General features: G+C 65.1%; 1 protein-coding gene across 5 annotated transcripts; it reads left to right on the forward strand.

Moving 5' to 3' along the window:
* The first annotated feature begins 895 nt into the window (after positions 1–895).
* Positions 896–26,523, forward strand: CBFA2T3 (CBFA2/RUNX1 partner transcriptional co-repressor 3). Of its 5 annotated transcripts, none has more exons than XM_068693375.1 (12): positions 896–1,294; positions 16,777–16,923; positions 17,802–17,879; positions 18,687–18,928; positions 19,342–19,431; positions 20,448–20,629; positions 20,770–21,020; positions 21,129–21,214; positions 21,435–21,630; positions 21,781–21,849; positions 21,989–22,179; positions 22,872–26,523. In XM_068693375.1, exons 1-12 carry the CDS (start codon positions 1,225–1,227, stop codon positions 23,160–23,162), a joined length of 1,893 nt encoding a protein of 630 aa, XP_068549476.1. In that variant the 5' UTR covers positions 896–1,224; the 3' UTR covers positions 23,163–26,523. The 5 variants fall into 5 exon arrangements, with proteins under 5 accessions (XP_068549476.1, XP_068549478.1, XP_068549477.1 ...); XM_068693377.1 differs by lacking the exon at positions 896–1,294 and adding an exon at positions 7,420–7,885; XM_068693376.1 differs by lacking the exon at positions 896–1,294 and adding an exon at positions 8,697–9,076.
* Positions 26,524–26,980: the final 457 nt, after the last annotated feature.

The following is a 26,980-nucleotide window of genomic DNA, read 5'->3' on the forward strand; positions in this document are numbered from 1 at the left end:
TGCAGGCGCTGCTGTATTTTTAGGACACGTTTCCTCCCTCCCACCTGCAGCCCGGAGCAGCCTCTCGGTTTTCTAACAAGTCGCTTCTCTCGCTTGCGGCTGCTCTGCCCGAGAGCGGCTGTTGGAGAGCCCCAACCGCGGCACTGGGGGGGGGCTGGCCTGGGGGTGCACGGATCCATGGCGCTGAAAGGGGGCTCAGCACCCACTGGGGGGTTGTTCTGTGCAGGGAGCAGGCAGGGAGGTGCGTGGAGCAGGCACCAGGATAGAGCAGCCAAGGGAGATCCCTGTCCCCACAGCCAGGCAAAGAGAGCAGTGTGCTGCAAGGGGGTGAGCCCCTGGTGCCACAGCGTGCACTGGGCATGCCGTGCCAGGCTGCACCACACTGTGCTGGGCTACACGACGCCGTGCCAGGCTGCACCGTGCCATGCCGGGCTGTGCCAGGCCGTGCCAGGCTACACCGTGCCATGCCGGGCTGTGCCACGCCGTGCCAGGCTGCACCACGCCACGCAGCACCGCTCCCTGCATTCACTGGCTGTGCCGTGCCAGCCACTCCATACCACACCGTGCATCCCATGCCCATGCCAGGCTGCATTTTGCCAGCTGTGCCACGCTGCCTTGCCCACGCCAGGCTGCGCTCTGAAGGCTGTGCCATGCCAAACTGCACCGTGCTGCATGTGCCGTGCCGCACCACGCTGCCTGTGCCACCACCGTGCACCTTGCTGGCCGTGCCGTGCCATGCTGTGCCGTGCCATGCCATGCTGTGCCATGCCTTGCCACCCTGCTGCGGTGCTGCCCATGCTGAGCTGCACCGCGTTGGCCCCTCGCAGTGAGGAAGTGAAGCCGGCGAGAAGGGGAAGTTGTTGGAAAGTCAGACCGGAATGGCTGATAGGGAAGGCAGAGCTGGGCTTGGTCGCAGATGGTTCCTGTTGGGGAAGGACACGGGCGCAGCTGCCCGGCCTCCCCCCACCCGCCGCATTATCACTGCCCGGCAGCTGTTCACCTTCCCCCTCGCCATGGGACACGGCGCTGCTGCCACCCCGGCCCCGGCAGTCACATGAACGGCCCTCACGGCAGGGCAGGCACCGTTCGGGCAGGACGCCCCGCACCTCACCGCGCTGCACCGAGCCCGACGCTGCTCAGCATCCTCTTCCCTGGTGCAGAGACCTGTGCCTGCCCCAGGAGCGGGCTGGCTGTGCTGGGCACCGCTGATCCCGCACCCCTGGGATGCCCGGGGGCACCCCCAAATCCGACAGCCACCCCTCCAGCGCCAGGGCACCGGGCAGGACCAGCCAAGGTAAGGCCGAGGCAGCGGTGGGAGCAGGGAGGCGGGGGGCTGTGGGCGACCCACGTGCACGTGGCACGGTGCAGGTGACTTGTCCCGATGTCACACGCAGCCCTGGGGCCAGGCAGGTGCTGCCCAAGTGGTGCGTGGGGGTCCCCAGTGGGGTGTCCCCATGGGGCCGGTTGGAGCTGGCAATAGGGCAGGGGGTTGGGGCACAGCCGAGCTCGTAGCACCAGCAGGATGGGGCACGGGGACCCGTCCGCAGCCCGCTCTGCAATTAACCTTTCTGTAATGAGCAAGCAGCCACGATTAGGTTTTATTTGCAGGGTTTAAATCCCCTGTTTACCCAGTGCTTTCTTTCATTATTGGGTCAGCAGCTCACGTGTGGCTCGGGAGCACATTCCCACGCTCGCTCCCCGGCAGCAGCCAGACCCTGCCCGCAGCAGCTCCATCCCACCACGGTCAGGATGCAGCCCCAGGGGCTCCCCAGCTGCTGCTTCTGCTGCTCCCTTGCAGCGTGACAGCATCGGGGCCAGCTCCGGGGGTTGGGACATCCCCATGCCCTGTGCTGGGCATCCCTCGGCACCCCGAGCAGGGAGCCGGTGGGGCCGTGCCGGGCGCGGGAAGGAAAGCGGCGGCCGGCTGAGTCACCGGCGTTTGTCTGCCCCGAGCGAACAATGCTGGCCCTCTGCCGTGCTTCCCCTCACACACCCCTTCCCCCGGTGGCTGCGAGCCCTGCGGCACCATGCACCGGGCACAGCACCCTGCCCCCCTGCCCGGCCCTAATACCCACCGTGCCGGATGGGGATGCGGCCAGCTTGGGTTTGAGGACAGGGTTTGGGCAGTGTGGGGACCTCCCAGGTCCCCATCCTGGCTCCATCCCTTGGCAAAAGTGGCGTGGCCAGGGGTGAGGATGAAGCCCTCACTGCTGAGCCTGCACGCTGGGATGGGGACAGGGACATGGGGTGCTCCCAAGCTCCTTCTCCTGGGTGCTGCATCACTGTGTGAGCACAGCAGGTGCCAGCGCTGCGCCCCTCTGATGGGACACCAGCACCCGAGCTCCTATTTGAGGCAGAGACACCCAAAATGCTGAAGCCTGGGAGTGATCCCCTTGTGGGAGCAATGGGGACACCGGTCCCTGCCCCGTGCCAGCACACAGCACCCCACTGATGCCCCCAGCCCCATAGAGTGAGGGGAACCCCCTGAACCCAGAGGGGCGCAGCGAGCGGAGCCGTGCAGATTGCTGCGGGCTGGCGGAGGTGCCGGTTAGGTGCTTGGCAGGAGAAACGTTTATTTTGTTGGCCAAATATCTCGGCAAACTTCCTGATTTACTCGCAGCCAGCGAGGCAGCGATAGGGGCTGGTGAGGCCGTTGCCTGCTCCTCGCTCCGGCTTCAGCGCGGAGAGCTGTTATCTCAGATGCACAGCGGGCAGGGAAGAGGTGGAGAAAGGGAAATGAAATACAACAGAGGTGGCACATTTTTTGCTCTTGATAACAAGCCCTGCTTTTAGCCTGGGAACTTGGAAACGATGCAGGTGGCCAGAGGCAGCCGCAACGTCCCCCCGCTGCCACAGCGCATCTGGACCTTGTAACGAATCCCAGACCTCTGGGATGGCCCCGCCACGAGGCTGGGGCTCCCCTGTGGCTCAGCCAGGGGAGCAGGAGCTGCACAGAGCTGGAGATGGGAGGGCAGCCGTGGAGCTTCAGCAGGGCCAGGAGATGCTTTAAGCTCCCCAGGTCCCTCTGCTGCAGGGGGGTCTCGCAGGGAGCGCAGGGGCCCCACAAGAAGGACGGGGCTCTCGGGGAGGCTCAGCACCGTGTGCCCCCTGTCCGGTCAGGGGACGTCACCGGGACAGGGAGCGGAGGAGCTGAGGGATCCTGTGCTGTGCTCCCAGTGTGCTGCGTGTGCTGGGCACCTGCTGGGGTTCAGCTCATCACCTCTGGCATGTTCCCTCAGGCCAAGAAGGGGACGTGCTGCTGGCCGGCTGCTGCTTACACCAGGGTGGCAGCGGTGTCTCCGTGCACCCCCAGGCACCAGGAGCAAGGGGCACGAGGCCATCTCCACTTAGGACAGTTTCCAGGCACCTCGTGGCAAAGAAAAGCTGCAAACACAGCCCCAGCAGCCCCAAAACCTGGAATTTTAAAGCATCCAGAGGAACAGCGACATATCCCAAAGCCTCCCAGTGTCTAAGCCAGGACGGTGATTTTTTGGAGGCTGCGGTGCAGGGCGCGCCGGGATGATAAGCAGTAGGGCCCGGTTTCCCTTTGAAAGGGAAGCAGGAACGAATCTGTCAGCCAGGAAAACATGATTTTTTTTCCCTTTTCATGTTCATGGAAGTTGTGCAGAAGCCGCAAAGCCCTCGGCTCCGCTCCCCACAGGCGGTGACAGGCAGGGGCTGCTCCCACCAGCCTTCATCCCAGCGGCGGCGAGGGCCGGGGTGGCAGAAGGGCGGGGGGCTGCGACGCCGGGAGCCCCCGCGAGCGGGCGCAGGGGGAAGCCAGGCACAAGCGAAGCCCCTTTCTTAAGAAAAGCTGGCAAGAGGCGCTTCCTGAGCAGCAGATGTCCCCGCGGCGGATGCAGCTGCGGCGGGCGATAGCCGGCGCGCGGGCGAGCTGTCTTCCCCGGCCGCTGGCTCCCCACCAGCCCCTTATCTCCCCCGCGCATTCCCTGCCAAATTGCCCTGCGGGGAAGGGGAGCACCAGCCTGGGCTCCAGCTGCAAGCAAAATGCCAAGGGGAGAGCGCTGGGGGCTGCAGCCCAGCTCCCGGGGATGGATTTAGGAGCTGGGATTAAGGCCACCGCCTCCGTGCGCGCAGCCAGGGTGAGGGGCTCTGCATCACCAAGGGCTTCCCCCTGGCACAGCCAAAACACCGCAGAGAGGCACCCGGGGATGCTCAGCTCCCTGTGAGGTTGCGTGTAGAGACGGAGAGACCCAGACGGGCAGCCAGACTCCTGGGGGTGACACAGGAAACCTGCGGCACGCTGGGGCTGAGCGCGGGCACGGCTCGGTGCCTTCGCCCCCAGATGAGCCCCGGCGCGGCGGAGCAGGTCTGCGCGGCGGCACGGGGATGACTCACGGCACAGCGAGGTGCAAGAAACAGCAGCGAGGGCTCTCTTATAAGGCTTGAGCCTTGGGAAGGGGGGACATCCTCCTCTGTGCACCCACAGCAGGCAGCACCTGTGAGCAGAAGCCGTGCACTGTGGTGCCATCACCGCCCCAGGGGACCACGGCACCTGGAGGGTGGCACTGGTGGGCACAGGGCTGGTGCTCAGCAGCAGGAGATGCCATCTCCTCGCCACAAAGGGAGCACAAATTGACACGACACGTGTGCTTCATCCCCATGCCAGCCGGCTGCACGCCGGTCTCGGGCTGCTGTGGGACCCACGCGTGTCCGTGGGGTGCGTGGCAGCGGCGGGGAGGGCTCCGGATTAGGGTTAAGGGGCACGAAGGGGTTAAGGCGGGGAAGTTTGCTCACTCTCGGCAGTGATTTAAACCAGACAGAAAGGTTCTGTCATCCATCACACTAACAGCCAGATCATTGTGTTTTAAAGTGTCTGTAATTGCAGCAATACAGAGACTGGGAGGAAGATAAAGGCTGGGAAGATGCAAATGCGGAGGGGAAAGCACCAGCCCCCAGCACCAGCACCCAGCACCCGGTGCCAGGAGAACCCAGCCAGGGACAGGGCAGCCCTGAGCAGGGTTGGGGCTGGATCGGAGCACCTGGGGGGTCACCTCGGTGCCCCCCTGCCCTCGCTGGGGACAGTGCAGCCCGGGGAGCACCCAAAAAAATACACAAACTGACCCAGGGATGAGCGCAGGCTTTTGGACATGCCGCAGGTTTCATCACCAAAATGTCACATTTTTTTGAGGTGGCCTCGCCGCCAGCTCCATCATCATCCCTGCCGTAGCACGGTGTGACACTTCCCTACCCATCTCCTGTCTGCTGGGCTCCAGGGATGGCACAGGACGGCAGGTGACAGCCTGCTGCAGGCGAGGAGGTGGCACGGGCACGGCCGCGGGTGCCCGGGTCTGTCCCGGCGGCCGAGGCCACGTGCGAGCGCGCCGGCAGGGCGTTATTAACATTCAGACGAGGCCCGCCGAATAAAGCGAGCTAACACAAATGTTTATTTTCTCAGCGGTGAATTATGACTTCAATAGACCAAAATTACAGGCTGCGCGCGCGGAATAGAAACGAGGCAGACCCTGCCACCCAAACGCCGCCGGGGGGGACGCGGCAGGGTCCCCCCCCTGCCCACGGTGCCCCGTGCACATCGTGGTGCCGCTGCCACCGGCTCGTCCCACCACGGGACTCGATAGCATCCTGCATCTACACCCAAAATGAACCAAAGCTGGCAAGGTTGCAGCTGGTACCTGCAGGTCGCTGGGTGCGGGGCCAGCGCTGGTCACCCTTGGGTTCTGGCTGGGCTTCGCCCACTGGACATTTACTGGTGGGTTTCAGCATGAATTTAGCAGCTTGCAGGGCGTGGGGCGCACATACGGGACAGCATATTTGGCTGAGAGCGTGGCCACCCCCACAGCTCCCTCCTGAAATTGGGGTTCAGCCTCGGGAAGCGCTCTCGGGATGCCTGGGTGCTCCAAGAACCCGGGACGTGTGCGCCGGGGGGGTGTTGCACCATGCACCACGTGCCCAAATTCACCCACGCCGTTGCATTTGCATGTGCCAGCCGGGGCTGCTGCTGCACGGCGTGCAGCTGTGCGCGGGGGCGGATGGTGCTGCGCCCGCGGGGCCTCGATGGTGGGGCCGTGGTGCTTCCAGTGGGGGGCTCCTGGGGCAACCCCAGCGCTCGGGGCTGGGAGGTGCGGGCAGGAGGAGGGCTCCGTGCATGGCAGCAGGAGCTGGGAGGGGATGGGGCACCTTGGGGTGGGATGAGGCACCATCCTGCGACCCGAGGTGATGCAGGTGGGAGCTTGGACACGCAGTGGTTGTTTACTGGCCATGCAGCATTATTTACTAGCCACACAACGGCCACTTAGTGGCCACGCAATGGTCATTTGGCAATTGCACAACGGCCACGCGACGTGCACGTCGTGCAGAGCCTGTGCCCTCTGCAGCCGTGGTGCCATGAGTGCCCCGGCAGTGGTGGTGCCCCAGTGGAACCCCATTACCCGGCAGGGCCCCGCCGTGGTCCCCAGCGCCCTGCGCCCCGGGGAGAGCAGCGGATGAGTAATGCAACAAGCACCCGGGCGCAGGGGCTCCTGGCGGCAACTCGCAGAGGGAAGGCAGCTGCCAAGCCGAGTAATTACACAAAGAGGCAGGGCTTCAGCTCGCAGGGAAATTAGCAGGGCTTGCGCTAGCCAGCAACAACATCGTAGTAGGGTTTTTTTGGGGGGAAGGGACACTTTTAGTGCCCCCCCAGCTGGCACGGGGCGCACAGGATGGATGCACCGGGCACACGGCGTGGGCAGGGAGCCACCTCCGTGGGCATCCCCGTGGTGCCGGTGCTGTGCGGCCCCCCGGGGCAGCCTGGATGAGGCCGTGTGGGGTGGGGGGACCCCGAGGCCAGGCTGCGTGGGTGGCGGGGTGCCCGTGGGGCTCGCCCTGCACAGATGTTGTGGCCGCACGTGGGGCTGCTCCCACTGCAACCCCAGCCCTTGGGCATCCCCGGGGCAGCCGGGGACAGAAGCAAAGCGAGCACAGCCCCAGCCCCTTGCAGCCCCCCCAGTCCTTGGGGTGCCAGCCCCCTGCCAGCCCAAGCCCCACGCTGACACCTCCCAAACCCTACAACCCCCAGCCCCAGCCCCTTGTTGCCCCCAGAACCATTTACACCCCCCAACCCTTAGCAAACCCCAAACCTTTCCCACCCCCAACCCTCATCCAACCCCCAACCTTTCCCACCCCCCAACCCTCGACATCCCCCCAACCCTTCCCACCCCCCCGCAGCCCCCAACCCCCGCGCACCCCCTCCCACCCCCACCCCCTCTCCATCCCCGTGTCCCCGCGCAACCCCCGCTCCTTGTCCCCCCTCCCTCCCCCTAACCCCGGCTCCCACCGCCCCCTCCCCGACCGCGCACCGGGGGCGCCCCCCCCCCCCTTCTCCGGCGGCGGCGGCTGCGGGGCGCCCCCTGCCGGGATCGGCTGCGGCTCGGTGTAAGGCGGCGGCGGGGGCGGGCGGCGCTCACTCCGGGGCGGGCGGGCGGCGGGGCGGCAGCGGGGGCTGCGGGCGGCCCGGCCCGGCACGGAGCTCGGCCGCGGGCGCCCCGGGGCCGGGGCGCGGCGCCGGGGGATGCGCAGGGGGTGAAGCGACCCCCGCGGCTCTCCCCCGGGCTTCTCCGCCCTCCCCCTTCCCGGCGGCGCCCCCCCCTTCTTCCCCTCCCCTCCTTACCCCCAACCCCTTGGTGTCCGTCCCCGGGGGGGGGCAGCGCCCCGACCCCCCCGGGCTGGCGGCCCCCGGCGGCGGTGGCGAGGGGCGGCGGGCAGGTGCCGGGGGCGGCAGCCGCCGCCGAGGGGCCGCGCTCCGGTTCTGCCGGCCTTAACGGGGCCGGGGTCGTCTCCGTCGCCGCCGGGGGTCGCCGCCGGTTCTGCCCGCACCGCTCGGCTCTGCCTCGGGACTTAGCGCACGCCGCCGCCGCGCCTCAGCACGGTAAGGGCCGGGCACGGGGCGCAGGGGGCGCGGGGAGAGGAGAGCGGGGGGCTGCCGGTGTTGTTAGGGGGCTGCCGGTGTTGTTAGGGGGCTGCCGGTACCCAGGGGATGCTGCCGGTGTCGGGGGATGCTGCCGGTACTCGGGGGTGCTGCTGGTATTCGGGGGTGCTGCCGGTGCGCGGGGGACCGGGATGCTGCCGCTCCCCGGGGGTGCTGTCGGTGTCGGGGCGCTGCCGCCGCCTGCAGCAAGCCCCCGGTGCGCAGCGCTCGGGGGATGCTGCCGGTGCCCCGGGGGTGCTGCTGGGACCCGGGGAACGCTCCCGGAGCCCGGGGGTGCCGCCGGTGCCCGGGGAACGCTCCCGGTGCGCAGCGCTCGGAGACGGGGATGGTGCCGGGGAGGTTCCCGGTGCCCCATCGCGCTCCGGTCCCTGGCAGGGCAGCGGGGCCCGGCCCGGTTTCTCCCCCCCCGGAGGCGACAGCAGCCGGGGCGAGGGCGCATCAGAGCCTCCGGCCGTGCCCGGGGGCGCTCCCCGGGGGCAGGGGGCGGGCGGGGGGCGAGGGGCGAGGGTCGGCGCTGCCCCGCTGCGAGCTGCCCCCGGGGGTCCGGAGGGAACGGGGAGGCTGCAGCTCGCCCGCCGCACCCAGGGCTCCCCCCGCGCTGTCCCCGTTCAGCTGCTCACGGGCACCTTTTGCTGGATTTTTCTTTTTTTTATTATTATTATTTTTTTATTATTATTTTTTTTCCCGTTAGCCGAGAAAAACTTTGCAACTTCCCTTCGGTGCCGGAGAGCTGCCGCCGCTGCTGCCGGGTTTCATTTTGTTTTTTTAATTCGGGGTCACGTGCGCCTTGACAGTGCCTTTGGATCTAAGCGATGGTCTCGTCTCTCGCTTAGAAGGAGCTCCGGAGCTCTTCCCTCTGTTGTTTTCTCTCTGTTCAGGAACAAAGAGATTTTTCTGCCTTTAATTAAAAGGAATATTAATCCCGCGCTCCTTTGTCGAGCGACTCGAAGACGCTCTGCCGCCGTTCGCCTCGCTCGGCACCTCGGCGGGGTGAGCTCTGCTGCGGTGCACGGAGGCAGCCGGGGCACGGAGATGCTGGGGATCCATCCCGAAAACGCACGGCGAGCGCGGAGCAGCGGCCGGGCAGGATGCTGAGGGCCCCGGCGCCCGCAGCCCCGCGCTGGTGCTCGGGTGAGGAGCTGGCAGAGCCGGGCTCGCGGCCCCGCGGGCGGCTGAGGCGCACGGAGAAGTTTGGGGGCTTGCTTTTGGGGAGCCCTGGGAAGGAGACCGGAGATGTGCTGAGCTGTGTGCGGCTTTTTCCCCTCCTTCTGCCTCCTGGCAGGCCCAGCTGTGTGGGAGACGCGTTGGGGTGCAGGGAGGAAAAGCCCGGGGGGCGCAGGCAGCGGGGGCCGTGCTCCCGTGGTGCTGGGTGCTGGCACGGGGCTGGCCGCTTGTTTTGGGTGCGGTGGCAGCCAGGCCTTGCGTGGATGCAGGATTTGCCTCTTACGGTGAGGACTTGCAGGGCGAAGGATGCAAAAATGCTCTGGTGTTGTGTAGGTTCTGTGGGTTCGGAGGGTCGAGCAAGCTCCAGGCTCTGCCTGTTTCTGTGGCACGCGTGGGAAGGGGGCTCGGGGATGCGCTGGCAGCTCGGGGACCCCGTGGCGTGGCTGGGGTGGGCTGCGTGCGCCCGTCCTGGGTTTGCTGTGGAAATGGGCTCTCGGCTCCGCTCGCTGCATGCAGGCAGCTCAAATCCCCCTTGGGCTCTCGGGGTGGTGCAGCTCCCTGCCTGCGGCCGTGCAGCCTCCCTGCGCCCCGGGGAAGAGGTGCGGGGTGCTGTGAGACCCCCAGGGCTGAGAGGCACCCCATAAACCATTAAACATCTCCTAACGGGTTCAGGGCATTGCTGGGGAGCTGGACCCGGAGCACAGGGATACTGGTGAGGTGTAAGCGTGTGCTGGCAGTGGGATGCGTGCTCCTGTGGGGCAGGGAGCCGGTCCCCACGGCACAAGGGACACCAACCACAGCCACCAGCACTGGTTCTGCCCCCGGCCGTGCTGGCACCGTCGCGGGGTGCGCAGCATTCGGGCAGATCAGGGCCTGATCCTGCAGCCAGGCTGGGAAGGAGCAGGGAGCTCGGTGCAAAGACGGGGTGAAATGGGGCGACCCGAAGTGGGGGCACTCAGCGAGGGCTTTGTGATGGACTGGGCAGGGCGAGGCCGGGCTGGGGCGCAGAGGTGAGAGCCCACCGGGTGCCGAGCTGGTGTTAGTGCCCCTGCCCGGCTCTGGGCTTATTTTTAGATTTCCTGAAGCTTGTTTTCTGCCTTCCCTCCCCGCTCGCTCAGCCTCCCCAGAGGCAACCCCACCTTGACAAGCCCACAGCTTTCCTTCGGAAGATGCTGACCAATGTTTCCAGAAAGCATCCGAAGGATTTCCTGTTTATTTTTCAAAATTCTCATTAATATTTTTTATTTTTTATTTTTTTTTTTTGTCTCCTGCGTTATTGCATTAAATCTCGCACGGGCAAAATTGCCTTGAAATGGAGCCTGTGGTTAAAAAGAGACAAAGAGTCAGCGACGCAGCAGCCCGGAGGCTGTGGGGATGCACCGCTGGATTCGGCACCCCCTCGGAGCCGTCACCGTCCTGGCGCCTCCAGGGCAGGATCTGGCCCGGCGTCCCCGGGGAGCCGGCGGTGCCTCGGCGTTCCCACGCTGCAGGGACCTGCACGGAGCTCCCCGCCAGCTTTCGGAGAGGGACTGCTTCCCTTCCCAACCGCTCCGTGCCTCCGAAGTGCCCCCAGCCCCCTTGTTGCTTGTGCCACTTGTCCCTGCTCGAGGCCACCTCTGGACACAAGTGTCCCTGTGGATATGTGGCTGCAAAAATGTCACGGAGCGTTTTAGCTCAGGGCTCTGCCTGCTCGAGGAGTGCATGGCTTTGGTTTTGGGGTGCCCCTCCTGCAGCTCGTCACCGGATCGGTCGCCCTTTCGGCACGGATGCCGTGGCCTGGTGGCCTCATGGCGCGCCGCTCGCTGCTGCAAGGAGGATGTGTGCGCAGAGCAGGGCAGCCCCGAGCCTCGCGCCGCCCTGTGTGCCCACGCAAAGCCCGGTGCACAAGCCCTCTGTTTGCTCGCCGTGTTTAGAGAGCATATTTAATTTCCAGGTGCGCGGGACAGCTGGGGAGCAGCGAGGGCGTGTGCGTGCCCACCTCCTCCCGCACCCGCGAGCTGCTGGTGGGACGGGGCAGGCACAACGCTCATGGTCGTGGGCCAGGATCCGTCCTGTGCTCCCCCAGAACCTGGGGAGCGAGTTCCCCACTCGGAAAGGTGGGGAGGGGGCGTGGGGACCCCACTCGTGGCTTTTCTGCCTCGGGCTGCCCGGTGGCGTTGTCCCACGCCGCCGTCGGCTCTTGCGCCCTGGCGCTCGGTCCCGAGACGGTTTTACAGGCAAGGCTGAACTGCACAAAATGTTCGACTTGTAAAATATGTAGCGTGAGAAAATAGCCTTTTCTGCTCTCCTCCTCGCCGCCGCGGCTCCCCCTGCCCCATCTGCTTGCTTGGAAAGCTTCCCGCAGCCGGGGAAAGGGAGGAGGGGTGTGGGGGGGGTGCGAGGCCGGCGCAGCTGACGGCACGAGGGTCACCCGGTGATCGCTGCCGGGACGGCCGGGCTGCAGGATGGTGCTCGCCCCATGGGCATCGTGGGCACACCCAGGGGGTGTTTGGTCCACGATGCGCGGGCAACGAGTCCTCTGCAAGTGGCCGTGTGGCTCCGGGGGCTGCTGTCCCCCGGGGATGCGCCGTGGGGACGGCACCGGGAGAGGTGGCCGGGCTGTGCCACGGTCCCGGGGCGATGTAGGAACCTCTGGTGGGGTTCCCAAAATGGGGGGCGTCACGGGGAGGGCAACGGGAAATACCCCTGTGAGGCGCCCGGCCGGGGGCGGGGAGGGAGCCGAAATCCCCGGAGCTGGCGACGAGCCATTGTTTTCACCAGCCACCTTAATCCATCATTATCTGGGCATATTTCGGATCCTTGCCAAGAGCAAGGTGGGAAGGGGGGGGGGGGGGCTGTAAGCATGCTTTCCCTATTCCCCTGCCATCCTTTTTGCTGCCTGTGTGTAATTAACAGAGTAATTAAAAACAGGATGAGTTAATTGGTATTCATTTATGTGGCAGATGTTTTTAATTGAGATACGAAACAATTTACCTGTTTACATAAACAATAGCAAATGAAGGCTTGTAAAACAGAGAGGGCTTTTTTTTTCCCTTTTTTTTTTTTTTTTTGAGGAAAATCAGAATAACCTCCCTCTCCCTCCCTCTCTCTCCACCCTGGCTCCAGCTGACCGGCAGCTGATGGCTGGAGTCCTGGGGGGGCTGCAGGTCCCCGGGGGGGCTGCTCAGGGCAGCGGGCAGGGCTCTGGGGTCCCTGATTCCCCGGGGAGCGCGGGCACCTCTGCGGTGCCCACCCAGCCAGGGGCTGCAGGGAAAGGGAAGGAAATTGGGATGTGCCAAAGGGAAACCCACCGTGCTCCCCGTGTGGGGTGGCTGAAAGTGCCCCAGGTTGGGGCATGGCTTAGGGCACCCATGGGCGAGGGATCCCCAAATCCACCGGCTGCGTGGTGTGGTGCATGGCGTGGATTTTGGGGGAGCAGGGAGTGTGCTGCCCGTGGTGTGAGCATCTCTGAGAGCAGGGGATGCCCGAGCACCGTGGGGTGCCCGCAGTGCCAGGTGCTGCCCGGCTTCCTGGCGGCGGTGGCTCTGCAGCCACAGCTCCCCGTTTGCAGGGCGCCTGCAAGTGCCTCGCCGGGCCTGGAGCTGCCAGAGGCCAGGTTTCGTTTACATCTTCTGCAGAGGCTTTAATTAATTTGATTTCCTTTTAAAAGGCTTCATTTGTGCTGACTGGTGCTGGGGCTTGCGTCGCTTCCCCCCCCCACACCCCAACTCCTCCCGCACCCTGCAGCCCGGCTCCCCAAAACGTGCTGCTTCAGGGAAACCTCACAAAGTTGTCAGAGCGAGGAGGAGACACCGGTGCCACCTGTGTGGGGTGGTGGGAGCCGTGGGGGGTGTCCCCATTTCCTCCTTCCCCCCTCGGCTCCAGCCCCAGCTGCTGCTCCTTCTCCACCTCGTCACCTCTTTCCAAAGCCCCCTGGGGACATGGGACACCCCGGCCGTGGCTGTGTGAGTTGCGCAGCATCCTTCTGGCACACCACCATCCTGCTTCCCTCCCCTTCGTGCGCAATTTGGGGAGAGCCACGTCCTCCCCCACCAGCTGCTTGCCATCGTCACCATGTCCCGGGGGTGGGGGACCTGTCCCCACGCTGCGGCTGTCCCCAGGAGCTGACAGCAGGGTGCTGGAGAGGGTTTAGCCCATGCGCCACGGCTCCTTGGGGTGCCCACGCTGGGATTTGGGGCACGGGCACCCCTATAACACCCCCAGGAAGGCACCGGGGTGGCTGGCGCCGTGTGCGCCCACCCTGGGGTGCTGGACGGAGCTCGGGGGCGCTGGCGCCCTGCGGTTCCCCCCCACCCGTGCCCGGCTCGCACACGTGGGAGCGCGGCCGCCCGGCTGCCGGCGCGGAGCGCTGCCCTAACGCGGTCCAGATGGAGCGGCTCCGGCCCTCGCGATCTTATCGGGGAGTTGTTCTTGGCCCCCGTGGCACCAGCAGCTGAGCAGCAGGAATGCTTTCCTTTGTTTGGGAGGCAGCCTGGCTTCGGGGAGACGTCGCCTCCAGCATCTGGATTTCATTTGTGGCCATTTGGAGAGCATGAAGGATGCTGTTCTTTTAATTCCCTTTTAACCCCTTCCTCGATGGCAAAGCCTCGCCGGGAGGCTCGCAGGCAGCCGGAGCTTTCCGACAGCCGCTGCTGCACCGGGATGGCTCCGTGCCCACGGGAGCAGAGCGGGCACTGCCTTCGGGTGCCACGCAGCCACCCCGGGGCTGGCATGTCCCTGTCCTTGTCCCCAGACACCCCAAGGCCTGGCTAAAGGGTGCAGAGAGCAGGGGGCACGGCAGGGGGATTTGCACCCCCAGGCTTGGGAAGCTGGCTGGCGCACGTGGTGCCCTGCTTTGGCACCCGCAGGGGTGGCAGTGGGCACGGTTGTGGCCGTGTGGCACCAGTGGGCACCGTCCCCAGCCAGCACGTGGGGGGTTAAGGCCTCCGGTGTGACAAATCGGGGTCGGGGGGTGCGTGGGGTTCGGCATCTGATTCCCACCGGGAGGCAGGGCGGGGTACGGCCCCGCTCCGGCCAGCGGAGGAGAAAATACTAATCCTTTTATTTTTATATTATTACTTATTCATCTGGGCTGCACAGGCCTAATGGAAACCAGATGTAGGAAAACAGACACAGCCCCGAGCGGCTGGGACAAATTACCCCAAAGAAAAAGAAAAAGAAAAAAAAAAAAAAAAAAGGAAAAAAAAAAAAAAAAAAAGGATTCCAGTGGAGTTTGAGCGGTGCCGGGGAATTGGTGCCACGCTCGGAGGCGCTGCCGGGGGGCAGAGCCTGGGCACGGGCTGGCGACCGCCTGCCGCCGACGGGGAGGGCAGGACGGACGGAGGGACACGTGGCAGGACAGCAGGACACGGCCAGGCTGCTGTCACCGGTGCTTCAGAGCCTCACAGGAGCTTCGTGGGGCTGGAGGCAAAAGCTGGGGCTTCCAGGGTGGTTTGGCGAAGCGAGGGGCAGCGCCCTGCTGCTGGCACGTGTGACGCCGCGGGGACGGTGCCACCGGGGCGCACGGGTGTCCCAGCAGCCTGGCTCTGTTTGCTTTGGGCTTTTCTGGGCTTCAGCACCGAGAAATCCGGCACTTCGGGGGCTGCCTCCTGCTCCTGTGCCCGCGCGGCGGTGTTTGGATTGCAAACGCAGCAGGAAAAACTTATGGCTTCAAGAGATGGAGGAGGAGAAAAAAAAAAAGAGAGAGAGAGAGAGAAATAACACACCCAGACGCAGTTTCCCCTGGTGTTTGTTCAGCTTCGTGGAGACTTTCCTCCTGATGGGAAGCTGCGGAGCAGCCGTGCCGGCGCCAGGATGAGCGGATTTGTGCTTTTTCCCCCAAGCCCAGGCAGAGCCAGGCCCCTCTGCTGCAGCCCCTTGGAGCTGGATCCGTGCAGGGAGCGTGGGGCAGGTGCCGTGGCACAGGGTCCCCAGGGTGCCACCTCTCCACCTTCTCCTCCAGCTGGACGAGCCCCGTGGCCTCCGTGCCGTGCCCCTGCTTGGGGGGACGCTGGCTGAGGGGAAGGATGCCCAGATCCGTGCTTTGCCAAGGGGCAGGGGGTGCTGAGCCAAGGAGGGTTTGGCTGTGCCCTGTTGCACGCTCTGTGGATGAAGGGACTGGCTGTGCTCACACCCACCTCGTGGTGGGCTCGGGGGGGCCACGTGCACGGCAGCCCCCCGGCTGTGCCAGGGCTCCCCCCCCGTCTCCATGCGTCCTGGGGACGCTCAGCAGGGGCTGGGCTTGGCAGCATCATGAGGGCACCTGTGGGATGTGGGCTGCAGGCTGACCTCTCCTTGTCGCCCTTTTTGGCCTCGGGGCACAAAACCCGTGCTCTGCGTCCCTTCTGGTGCTGGAGCCTCGTGAGCCTGCGGACACATCTCCATGTGGGCAGCCAGAGCTGGTTCCAGTCCGAAGCACTGGACCCACCACCTCTCGTGCCTCCCCCGTGCCAGGGCTGTCCCCGGGGCTGTTACACCTGGCGTAAAGCTGCAGAGCCACACAACGGGCCCAGGAGGTGGGAGGGAGGCTGCAGGTCAGGGTGCGAGCCAGGCACCTCCCGGCATCATTCCCAAACCCCCAGCACCTTCCAACAAGTCCCTTCTGTCCTGCCTGGAGGAGCCGTTCCCAAACCCCGTGGCGAGGAAAAGCAGAGGTGTTTTTCAAAGCATCCCGTTTATTTTGGCAGAGCCCGCGAACAAACTGCTGCTCCGTGGCAGAGGTGCTGTTTAGCCTTGGGGTTTCTCCTGTGGCTGGAGAGGGAGAAGGGGGCGCAGAAAGGCAAACCCCAGCACGCAGTGCCAGGATGGCCTTGCACACCAGCCAAGGACACTCACTTGGTGCCAGGGGTGCCGTGGGACCGCGGTGGTGACCTCCAGCCCTCCTGGCTCCCCGCTCCTCCCCACGTGGCATCAACTGCAGGACAAGCCCTGCTAGCATCTTGCTCGGGACGAGGCCCCGGTTTTATTTAGCCCGGACCATGCGCTCTTGCCGGGCTCGATTAATCTCCCGACAGTTGCAGCGGATTAGGCGTGCGCGTTAGATGAGTGGGTAGCAGCCGTGCCTGGTGGCGAGCCCGCTGCGTGCAGCGGGGACCCTGGCCAGGATGGTGACAGACCTGTGCAGCTGGCGTGCTCGTGGCCACTTGGCACGGCACGGCATGGCACGGCATGGCACGGCAGCCTCTGGGCTGTGGGTGGCACAGGGAGCAGCATCGTGTGCCACCCATCGTGCACCCAGGATTTGCTGCCCGTGCGCAATCCCTGCCCGGCACCACGATGCCCGCAATCGCCCTGGGGCTGGCGAGGTGCTAGCGGGCAGCCTGGGCACGGGATCCCCGAGGTCGCTGCTGGCAGGCGGGTGGCTTTGCAGGGATGGCAGCTGTGATAATGCTGTGATAATGTGCCCGGGCTGTGCTGTGCGCAAGGTGTGGAGCTCACGTGGCACAGGGCAGTGCCTGCAGAGCCGTGCCCTGTCCCTTCTCCAGTGCCACACATCTGTGGAGGATTCAGTGCACCATCCCCACCACCCCACAGGGACACAGGGCACCAGGCACCGTCCCCACTTTTCCCTGCGCTCCCACTCCACCTGGGGACCGGCGACACCCGATGTCCCCGAGGCCCTGACCCGCCGGGCAGGGGCTGTCCCCCGCGGTGCTGCCCCGCTCACCGCGCGCGCCCTGTCCCCGCAGATCCCGCGGCGAAGCGGGCCGCCACCATGCCCGACTCGCCGGCCGACGTCAAGACGCAGCCCAGGTCCACGCCGCCCAGCATGCCGCCACCGCCGCCGGCCGTCACGCAGGGAGCCACGCGCCACCCCTCCTTCACGCCCAGCACCAGTGAGTATGGGGACGGGGAGGGGACGGCGGGCAGGGGGCTGCCCGGCTCCTTCGGCCACGCGCTGCCTTTGGGATCCGTCGCGACCTCGTTGCGCTGCGTGGTGCTGGCCGTGCCGTGGGGTGGTGATCCTTGTTGGTGTGCTGGAGAAGGGATTTGGGATGTGTGTGGGCTCTGCCTGTCCCCAGCGAGGTGCCTGGGGACAGGGACGCCCTGGTTTCCTGATGCGTGGTCACCAAATGGGAGCACGGAGCAGCTGGAGGAGGCTGCAGGGCTCGGAGCTGGGCATGGCCACGTGGGTGCGTGTGGCACCGGGCGGTGCGGGGCAGTGTCACGGCTGGCTGTGGTGGTGGGGACCTGCTGGCTGTGCCCAGGTGACAGAGTGGTGGCATCGAGGTGCTCTATAGGGACTGCAGGTCTCTGCACGCTGGCTGCCGCGGCCCTGCTGCGCTCCCAAGCAGATGTTCTCTAATTAGAAATCGGATTGTGCTCTCTGCGCTCTGATGGGTTTTGCTTTTTAATCCCAGCCCTGCAGTGGGTGCAGGGCTCTGGGATCCGTGTGCGGGGCTGGTGCAGGCGTCCCCATCCCGCTGGTGTGGGCACCGCGTGGGCTCGGGGCAGAGTTTTGGTTGTTCTTGGTCTCGAGGAATTTCCACAAGCTGCCCCTTGAGCTGGGGCTGGGCAGGGACTGTACGAGGAGGGGGGCATCCTCGGAGCCTTTCCGTGGGCTGCGTGGGGTCGATGGACCCGGTTCCATCCCCGGCACGTCAGGCTCCACGCGGCTTCGCCCGCAGGACGAGCGGGCCGTGCCCAACGGGACCCCCGGCCGAGAGCTGCCGCCTCTGCTCTCTCATCATAGCGTGTTTTATTTTGCTTGCAGATCGAGACGCTGGCCCTCCGACGTTTCTGCCTCGCGGCCGTTTTCATGGTTGCTTGAAATGGTCGATGGTCTGTCTTTGTAAGTAAAATGAAACGTGCGCTCTAATGAGAGACCCGAGACGCAGCCCGAGCCCCCCCGGCAGGGCTCTGCCCCCCCAGCCCCTCTCCTTGCCCCGTCCCAAGGATGCAAACCCTGTCCCCGGCCCGGCCGAGGGACACGTGCGGCGTCTAACTTAGTCCCCACCTGTCGTGGGAATAAAAGCAGTTGTGGCCGGGGGTTATTTTCGGCACCTCTTTAGCGGGCGGCTGGGACCGGCCGGCTGGAGAGCGAGGGGGAGCCCGTGGAAGCAGCCAGGGCAGGCAGGGCTGCAGCACCCCGCAGCACCAGTACCACCAGGTCAGGGCGATGGTGGGAGCAGCACGGTGCATGCCCGGGTGCTGGCGGAGGGGTGCGAGGCTGTTGTGCACAGGGGGGACGGGCTGCAGGGGGCTGTCACCCGTGCTGCCCACAGAGAGGTCGCTGCGCCGAGGGCTGGCACGGGAACGGGGTGCGCCCTGTTGTGCGCCGGGGTCCTGCCCACCCCCTGGGGCAGGGTGCTGTGGGCAGCAGCCAGGTGAAGGCTCCTGGATGGGCAGCGTGGGGAACGCACAGCTTCTGGCAGCTCTTGGCTGCCGGGATGGCAAGGAGCAGGATCAGGCCCTCACCATAACCCATCCACCACCCCTGCGTCTGCCGCGCGCTGCCCCAGGGGCGCAGCAGCATCCCCGGGCACCCCAGGCCGTGGGAGGACACTGGTTTCTCAGTGCCTAGCAGGATGCTCGGGTCCCCCCAGCCCAGCGCCGTCCCCGTGCCACCGTTCTCACCTCCCCTCCTCTCCGCTCGCAGTGATGAACGGCAGCAGCCACTCGCCCACCGCCATCAACGGGGCCCCGTCCACCCCAAACGGCTTCAGCAACGGGCCGGCCACCTCCTCCACCGCCTCCCTCTCCACCCACCAGCTCCCCCCGGCCTGCGGCGCCCGCCAGCTCAGCAAGCTCAAGCGCTTCCTCACCACCCTGCAGCAGTTCGGCAACGACATCTCGCCCGAGATCGGGGAGCGGGTGCGCACCCTCGTCCTGGGGCTCGTGGTACGTTCGCCGGGCACTGGGAACAGTTTTGGGGAGCCCCTGGGGTTGGCGGGTGATGCTCCAGCTGTGTCACCGAGCGAGGCTCCTGGTTTTTAATTTGGGGATGGAGGTGACGCTAAATGGGGAAGAGGAGCCTCTTGGTGCTGGGTTGACTTAAATTCTGGAAAAATGGGGGCGTCCCGCAGGGTCTGCATGGTTCCCAGGGTGGGAGATGGATGGAGTGGATGCCACCAGTGGTGTGGGGCTGGGTCCCCACTGCTGGCACCACCAGCAAACCCTGCGGGGTTTTCCCTTGAGCATGGCAGAGCCGGCGGGGAGCAGAGCAAGGGAGCAGCACCAGGGGCAGCACCAGGGGGCACAGGGTGGGCTGGGGGCTGCGAGCGGCCGGCGCTGAGCCCGGGCTGTCCCCGCAGAACTCCACGCTCACCATCGAGGAGTTCCACGCCAAGCTCCAGGAGGCCACCAACTTCCCACTGCGGCCCTTCGTCATCCCCTTCCTGAAGGTGGGTGCCCTGCACGGCCCCCGGGTGCATAAATCCCCCCCCCCACGGGCAGTCCCGTCAGGCCGAGGCGCTCGTGGAGCTGTTTGCAATAACGCGCGGGGTTAGGCCCATCTGGAAACCATTTGCAATTCATTAAAAATCCCCCCCCCTTTTTTTTTTTTTTTCCTTTAATTTTCCTTCTGATTTCGTGCTGACTCTGCACTGCCACCCTGCTCCGGAGGGATTCGCCAGCCGCTGGCACTCCTGGCACCACGGGCACGGGTGGCAGATGTTTGAGCCTGGCATCGCTCACCCCTCCTTAGCAGAGGAGTAAAAAAAAATGTGCCCCCAGCCACCTTTGCAGCCCTTGCAGCAGGAAGCCACCCCGCAGGGAAGGCAGAGCCGAGCAGGGCAGATCAGGGGGGACACGGAGCCCCCCATCCCCACCACCCCCTCGCCAAGCGGTGTCCCCGAGGCCAGCAGCACTCCCCGTGCCGCCGGCCGCCCCGGCACCCTGCTCCAGCTGCTTCCACCTTGGGCTCCAGCTGCTTCTCATTACCCTAAGTGCAAGCAGCCGGGCGCGGCGTGCTTCCCAGACTCAGGGGCTTTTTTGGTTTTCGGGGTCGTTCCCTCAGCCGGGGAAGGGGCGGGAGCTGCAGCCGTGCCTCTCCTCCCCGAGCGCTAACGCGTCCAACAGATGGGGCCTTGGCTGCCAATCAGCTGCCTAAAGAGAAAAGCGGAGCTGGCAGCAGCAGGGCCCGGGCAGAAATGTGTTTCTGCTGCTTCAGGGACAGCACTGGGGGGGGAGCACACGGGTGCGTGGGCAGCTCACGGCACCCTGGTGCCCCGTGGGTGCCAGGAGAGTTGGGGGTGGCCCCGGTGCCGAGCGCGCACCCCAAAGGGCTCCCCAGAGCTGGGGGCTCAGGTCCCCAAAGTGAGAACTGGAGGGATGGGGAGATCGAGGGTGGCTGGGGTGGCTGATTTTTGGGGAGCATGGCTGTGCCGTGGTGGGCTCTGGACTCCCGCTCCCCTCGCAGGCCAACCTGCCGCTGCTGCAGCGCGAGCTGCTGCACTGCGCCCGCATGGCCAAGCAGAGCCCGGCGCAGTACCTGGCGCAGCACGAGCAGCTGCTGCTGGACGCCAACGCCTCCTCTCCCATCGACTCCTCCGAGCTGCTCCTGGAGGTCAGCGAGAGCGGCAAGAGGAGGACACCAGACAGGTGAGGGCGCACGGGGCGCCGCTTTTTGGGGCGCACCCCCCGGCACGGGGCGCTGGATGTGGGAACGGGCACCCGGGCGCGGAGCTGTGCACGGATGCTCGGGGACCCCGTGGGGACCGACCTCTGCACCCCCTCCCCAGGACCAAAGAGAACGGTTTGGACCGCGACCCCCTGCACCCCGAGCACCTCAGCAAGCGGCCGTGCACCATGAGCCCCGCGCAGCGCTACAGCCCCAGCAACGGGCTGAGCCACGCGCCCAACGGGCTGCCCCCCCCCGCCGCCCCCCTGCCCCAGCACTACCGCCTTGAGGACATGGCCATGGCGCACCACTACCGCGACGCCTACCGCCACGCCGACCCCCGGGAGCTCCGCGAGCGCCCGCGGCCCGCCGGTGAGCTCAGCACCCCCCCGAGCCCCCTGGTTTGGGGAGGTGGGGGACACGGCGTGGGGTTGGGGGCGATGCCGGGGTGACCCCCCCTGTCCTGCGCTCGTCTTGCAGCGGTGCACGGGGCGCGCCAGGAGGAGGTGATCGACCACCGGCTCACCGACAGGGAGTGGGCGGAGGAGTGGAAGCACCTCAACAACGTACGTAGAGCCCCCAGCCCACCCCCCCAAATTGCTGCATGCATGGGGCAGCCGTGCTGTGCCCGCCCCGCTTTGCTCCTCGCTTCCACCGTGTCCCCCTGTGGTTTTCCTCCCGAGCATCCTTCGCTCCCACGGCCCCCGGCACCACCCTGCGCGGCCCAGATTGCCCCCCAGCGCCCAGCCCCGCATCCCCCAGCCCCTCCGTTGCCCCCCCCAACAGCTGCTGAACTGCATCATGGACATGGTGGAGAAGACGCGCCGGTCGCTGACGGTGCTGCGGCGGTGCCAGGAGGCCGACCGCGAGGAGCTCAACCACTGGATCCGGCGCTACAGCGACGCCGAGGACATGAAGAAAGGCAGCCCCCCCTCCGCCCGCCCCCACAACAGCTCCTCCAGCTCCGAGGCACCCCAGTTAGGTATTGACCCGGGGGGGCTGCAGCCCAGCCCCGGCCCCTCTCCGGGGTGCCCGTGCCGTTCCCCTGGGACCGGCTCGGCCGGCAGGTCGGGTCACGGGGGGGTTGCCTTTTGCTAACGGCGTTGTCATCTCCCGCCTGGATCCTTCGCAGACGCTCACCGGGACTTTGCACCGCGGCCCCTCTCCGGTTACATGCCCGAGGAGATCTGGAGGAAGGCTGGTGAGTGTGGCCCCGCCAGCGTACCCAACCGGCAGCATCCCCGCTGCGTCCCCTCCCCGTGCCCGCGGGGCCGGAGGGCGCTGGGAGCCCCCCAGGGTCCCTGCACGCCCCGTGCCACGCTCGCTCGCCTTCCTTCCAGAAGAAGCTGTGAACGAGGTGAAGCGTCAGGCCATGTCCGAGCTGCAGAAGGCCGTGTCGGACGCCGAGCGCAAAGCCCACGAGCTGATCACGACGGAGCGAGCCAAGATGGAGCGAGCCCTGGCCGAGGCCAAGCGCCAGGCTTCGGAGGACGCCCTGACCGTCATCAATCAGCAGGAGGACTCGAGCGAGGTGGGGCTGGCGGGCACGAGGCTGGGGGGGGGAGGGAACGGGGTGGGTGCTGGGGACCTGCTCAGCAGCACCGGGGTGGCTGCGGCACCGCTGGTGGGGTGGGAATTCCTGCAGCGAGTGGGGATGGGATGGGGAGGGTGGTCTGGCACGGGGTGTGCGTGGTCTGGGATGAGGATGCATGGTCCAGGATAAGAAATATGAAGTCAGGGATGTGGCACATGGTCCAGGATGCTGCGCCTGGTCCAGGATGTGACACACAATCTGGGATGAGGTGCATGGTCCGGGATGGGTTATGTGGTTTGGGATGTGGTGCACAGACAGGGTTTGGGTACGGGGTTTGGGACGTGGTACACGGTCCAGGATGGGGTGAGTGGTTTGGGGTGTGGTGCACGGACAGGGTTTGGGTATGGGGTTTGGGACGTGGTGCATGGACTGGGATGGGGCACATGGTCCAGGATGGGTCGCACAGTCCAGGAATAAGCATGTGGTTTGGGCTGTGGTTCGGGGACTGGGTTTGGGTACATATTTAGGGCTGTGGCGCACGGTCCGGGATGGGGTACGTGGCTTGGGATGCGGTGCGCAGCCTGGGTACGTGGTTAGGGCTGCGGCGCACGGTCCGGGACGCAGCACGCAGCCCAGGAATGGGGCGCTGCACGTCCCAGCACTGAGGTTGTCCCCCGCTGTCCCCGCAGAGCTGCTGGAACTGCGGGCGCAAAGCGAGCGAGACCTGCAGCGGCTGCAACACCGCCCGCTACTGCGGCTCCTTCTGCCAGCACAAGGATTGGGAGAAGCACCACCACGTCTGCGGGCAGACTCTGCAGGGGCTGCCGGCCCCCGCCACCGCCCCCACACTGCCGGGGGGCTCGGCGCAGCCCGAGGGGGTGCCCCCCATGGCCAGCAGCCCCAGCGAGACGGGCTCGGGGGCCGCGTCCCGTGCCGGCACGCCGGCCACCCCGGCCCCGTTGGAGAGCGCGTCCCGCTGAGCCGCTCCCCCCCCCAACCCCGCTGCCGCCCCCGCCGCGGCGCGCCAAAAGAACCAGACTGCACTCGATGCAATTTCCTCAGCTACCTGACTCGTGTGACCTCCAAAACGACCTCTCTATCTCTCACAAATAATCCTCACGGATCCTCAAACCGGGCTTTAAGTGGAGTTTAAGGCGAACGCCGGTTCTTCTCTGTTCTCTCTTCGGTCTTTTGTTTTGGCTTTTTTTTTTTTTTTTTTTTTTTTTGGTTGGTTTTCTAGCGTTTGGGGGATTGCTGTTCGTTGCTACCGGGTGTTTTTTTTTTTTTTTTTAATATATATATTTTTATATTTTTATTTTTCTCCTCCTTTCTGGATGAGGGGTTTGCCGCAGGCTGGCCGCGCCATGCGGCGCTGCCCAGGAGCTCGCTCGCAGGAGGAAGGAAACTTCTTTTCTTCGTCTCTCTTTCTCTTTTTCTTTTTTTTTTTCTCTTTTTTTTTTTTTTTGTAAAAAAAAAAATAAAGAAAATAAAAACGAAAACGTCGGACTCTTTGGCTTTAAGTAAGATATTGTAAAAAAAAAAAAAAGGAAAAAAAAAAAGAAAAATAAAAAAAAAAAAGACACCGCCAAGTCAAGCGGCGTGCCAGAAGCTCACCTGTAAACTACCTTGCTAGCTAGCCAAGAACAGACCAGACTCACCTCTGCTCCAAAGGAAATCCAAAAACGAGAAAGATCCAAACGTCTCTCCACTGCCAAAGTTCGTTTCGTTCTGTTGTCGCTTGCTCCGACGCTTCCCGTCCTCGCTGGCCGGGGGGAGCCCGGCGCGCCTGGGGGTTGGACGAGTTTCTATCCTAAAATAAAGCAAAAAAAAAGAATTTTTTTTTTTGGAAATAAACAGAGGAGCGCTCCCCACGTGGCATGGGGGGCACGGGCAGGAGCCCCTGGGTTTCCCTACCTCTGCCTGCCGCCGGAGGAGAGGAACGAGGAGCGCGAGGGACGAATTCTGCTGCTCTCCCAGCCCCCGTGCGCCGACACCCCGGGGTTTTTGTCCTTTTTATCCGCTCCCCGCGTTGGATTATAATTTTTAATATTTTTTTTTTGCAACGATTTCCAGGAGGCAAGAAAAATAAAAAAAATAAAAAGGCAAGAAGGCACCACCTCCTCCCTCGCAGAGGAGGCGGACAAAGACGATGTAGGAGATGCTGTAACTTTGCGCAGCGCCGTACGAAGCGCAGAGGACGGGAGTGCAATACGGAAAGTCCCACGGCTCCGGGAGGAGGGAAGGAAGCCAGAGCGTGCCCCGGCGCGGCCGGGCAGGAGTGCTGTACGTTAATGTGAATGTAAATAGCGTCCGCAGAGGTCCAAAAAAAAAATAATAATACCGCCGGTGATCATAATAATAAGAGACACTTTGCCAAATAAAAGGGTGACGAGAAACCCCGGGAGGATGTGGTGTGTGTAGGAGCTAGGCTGAACCCAGAAGAAGTCGTGTGCTCGATAGGAGCTTTAGTTTTTCCGCATTTGCAAAAACCATCCTGTGTGTTTGCTGGAGGCGAGGCGGGAGGAGGACGGGCTCGGGGCCGCTCAGATGGCACCGCGGGTGCCCTCGTGCCGCCCTCCTGCAGCAGGAGCTGACGTGGGGCCGTGCCGTGCCGTGCCGTGCCGCAGCAGGGCCCGGTGCGCCCCGAGGTGACGTTTCCTGCCCCGTGCCACCAGCACCGAGCCCTGCTGCAGGTCCCTGCGCACCCCGAGACCTCGGGGTGTCCCCTCGGGGAGCGGGGGTCCCGCGCACCCCGCGCTGGGAGCGCTCGGCCGGGTGCCCCTCGAGCGAGCGTTGGCTTTATTTATGGTGTGACATATGTAATATTGTCTATTTTTCTTACGTTTCCTGAGAAGAGGTAATATATAAGGGTTTTGCAGATGCTCCTGCTGCGGGGCCGCCTGCTGCCCTGGGTGTCCGTCCCCTCCCCGCCGCGTGCCCCCTGTCCCCCCCGCACCGGGGCCCTGCCTCTCTACCTCCGCCTCGCCGGGAAAACGCAGCCGAGAGCATTTACGCAGAGTCTGCTCTCGTTTCCACTCCTTTCTGTTTTGTTTTATTTTATTTTATTTTCTGTTTTCCTTTGTGTTTGTTTTTTTTTTTTCTTTCTTTCTTAATAATAAAAATTCCCTAAAGAACCTTGCATTGAAACCAAAAGCCGAGGGAGGGAGGGGGCGGGCGGCGCGGCGCTAGCAGACGTCCAAACCAGAACGACAGCTTTAACGTGTGATATTTCCAAAAAATAGCGGTGCGGGGAGGACGGCGGCCGTGGTGGCAGCCGGGGAGGCTCTGACCGGGTGCTTCCTTGTTTTTTTTTTGCCCCACACCGGTGCTGGGACGTGCGTGGGGCTGGGACGTGTGTGCCCCAAGCCTTGTTTTTGGTGGCTTTGTGGCACCGGGTGCTGGCAGAGGGATGTGCCCCGTGGTCCTGGTACAGCCGCAGGGCTTGGGAACACCCCGGGTGCTGCGGGGCAGCTTGGGGACACGGGGGACAGGGTGGCACAGCCCTGTGCTGGATCAGGACCCCGTGGCCACCTGCAGCACCCGTCTTGGGTTTTCTTCCCCCTGTTGCAGCTGGAGCGGGGGAATGGTGTTCGTGGTGGGGGGACAGCCTGCCTGGGGTCCCCACGCATTCCCAAATGGAAACCCCAGCTGAAACCAAAGTGCTGCCTCCCGGCAAGGCTCTGGGAACCCCAAACCTCCCCGGAACGACCCCTGGCACCGCCTGCCACAGCCGCCCCTCGCCCACCTCCTCCTGGGCATCCCCAGCTCCTCGGGGGTCCCTGCGCCCGGGTGGGTTTGGGGTTGGGGGCACGGCGTCACCTTGCTCCCGGAGCAGCTCCCGGGTGCTGTGCAGGGTGTTTGCAGTGGCAGGGCCCCCCGCAGCACCCGGCAGCACCCTGGGGTCTCCCCCGATGCCACCAAAAGGCACAGCCCCGGCAGGGAGGCGTCGTGCCCCCGACCCCCTGCCCACGGCTGCGCGGGCAGCACCGGTTCCCAAACCCTGCCCGCGGCTCCCTGCCAGCCCCGGGGACGGGGACACCGGGGTGCAGGGGGTCCCTGGGGCTGGGGGCTGGAGAGCAGAGCCCCCACCGAGGGCCGGGTGGGTTTGGGGGCGCCCACCCTGCTCTGCTGCCTGGGTTTGCAGGGCCAGCACGGAGAGATGACGCGGTAGGACTTTCCTTCGGCATGCTGTCCCCCCTCCCGCCCCAAGCCCTCTTTGCTGTTTCCCGCTTTCTCTAAGTGTACTGTATGTTTGCCCTGTGAAAGATGTAAACTTTATGATTCAGGTTCTGTCTGTTCTTTCCTCTGTATCTGTGTAATAAAGGACGATTTAATATCAACCCCACGTCTCCCTAGCATGGGCTTGCGCTGGGTGCCCTGGCTCCTGCTGCCGGCAGCACCCTGCTACCCCTGTGCCGAGCCGGGGAGGGGGGCACGTTGGACCCCGGGGTCATGCAGTGGCCCCCACCCAGCCCTGGGAAGGGGGGTCCCGGTGGGGTCCCCCCCAATTTTGCACCCCGCAGCCTGGGGCAGGCAGGCGGAGCTGTGCCTGGTCCCCAGCGGGGTCAGCAGACAGGAAGGGCCGGGGGTGTCCCCACACCGGGGGGGTGTCCCCAAACCCGGGGTTGTCCCCAAACCCGGGGGTTTGTCCCCAAACCCGGGGGGGGGGCGCCACGCGTGGCCGCAGCCGCCCTCGGGACTCGAACCCGCGGCCCCGGGGTCCCAGCGGGGCGGGGCCGCCCCCCCCCTCCCTTCCCGCCCTGCCGGCGGAGGGCGTGGCCCGGCGGCGCGGCGCGGC

The sequence above is a fragment of the Anas acuta genome, chromosome 10, assembly GCF_963932015.1.
Source record: "Anas acuta chromosome 10, bAnaAcu1.1, whole genome shotgun sequence".
Taxonomy (NCBI): domain Eukaryota; kingdom Metazoa; phylum Chordata; class Aves; order Anseriformes; family Anatidae; genus Anas; species Anas acuta.

Bases quoted from the DNA above. Each gene is read 5' to 3' on its own strand.
- CBFA2T3 (XM_068693375.1), top strand. From the start codon at position 1,225: ATGCCCGGGGGCACCCCCAAATCCGACAGCCACCCCTCCAGCGCCAGG. The intron at 1,295-16,776 runs GTAAGGCCGAGG...CTGTCCCCGCAG, and splicing joins ACCGGGCAGGACCAGCCAAG to ATCCCGCGGCGAAGCGGGCC. The intron at 17,880-18,686 runs GTAAGTAAAATG...CTCCGCTCGCAG, and splicing joins ATGGTCGATGGTCTGTCTTT to TGATGAACGGCAGCAGCCAC.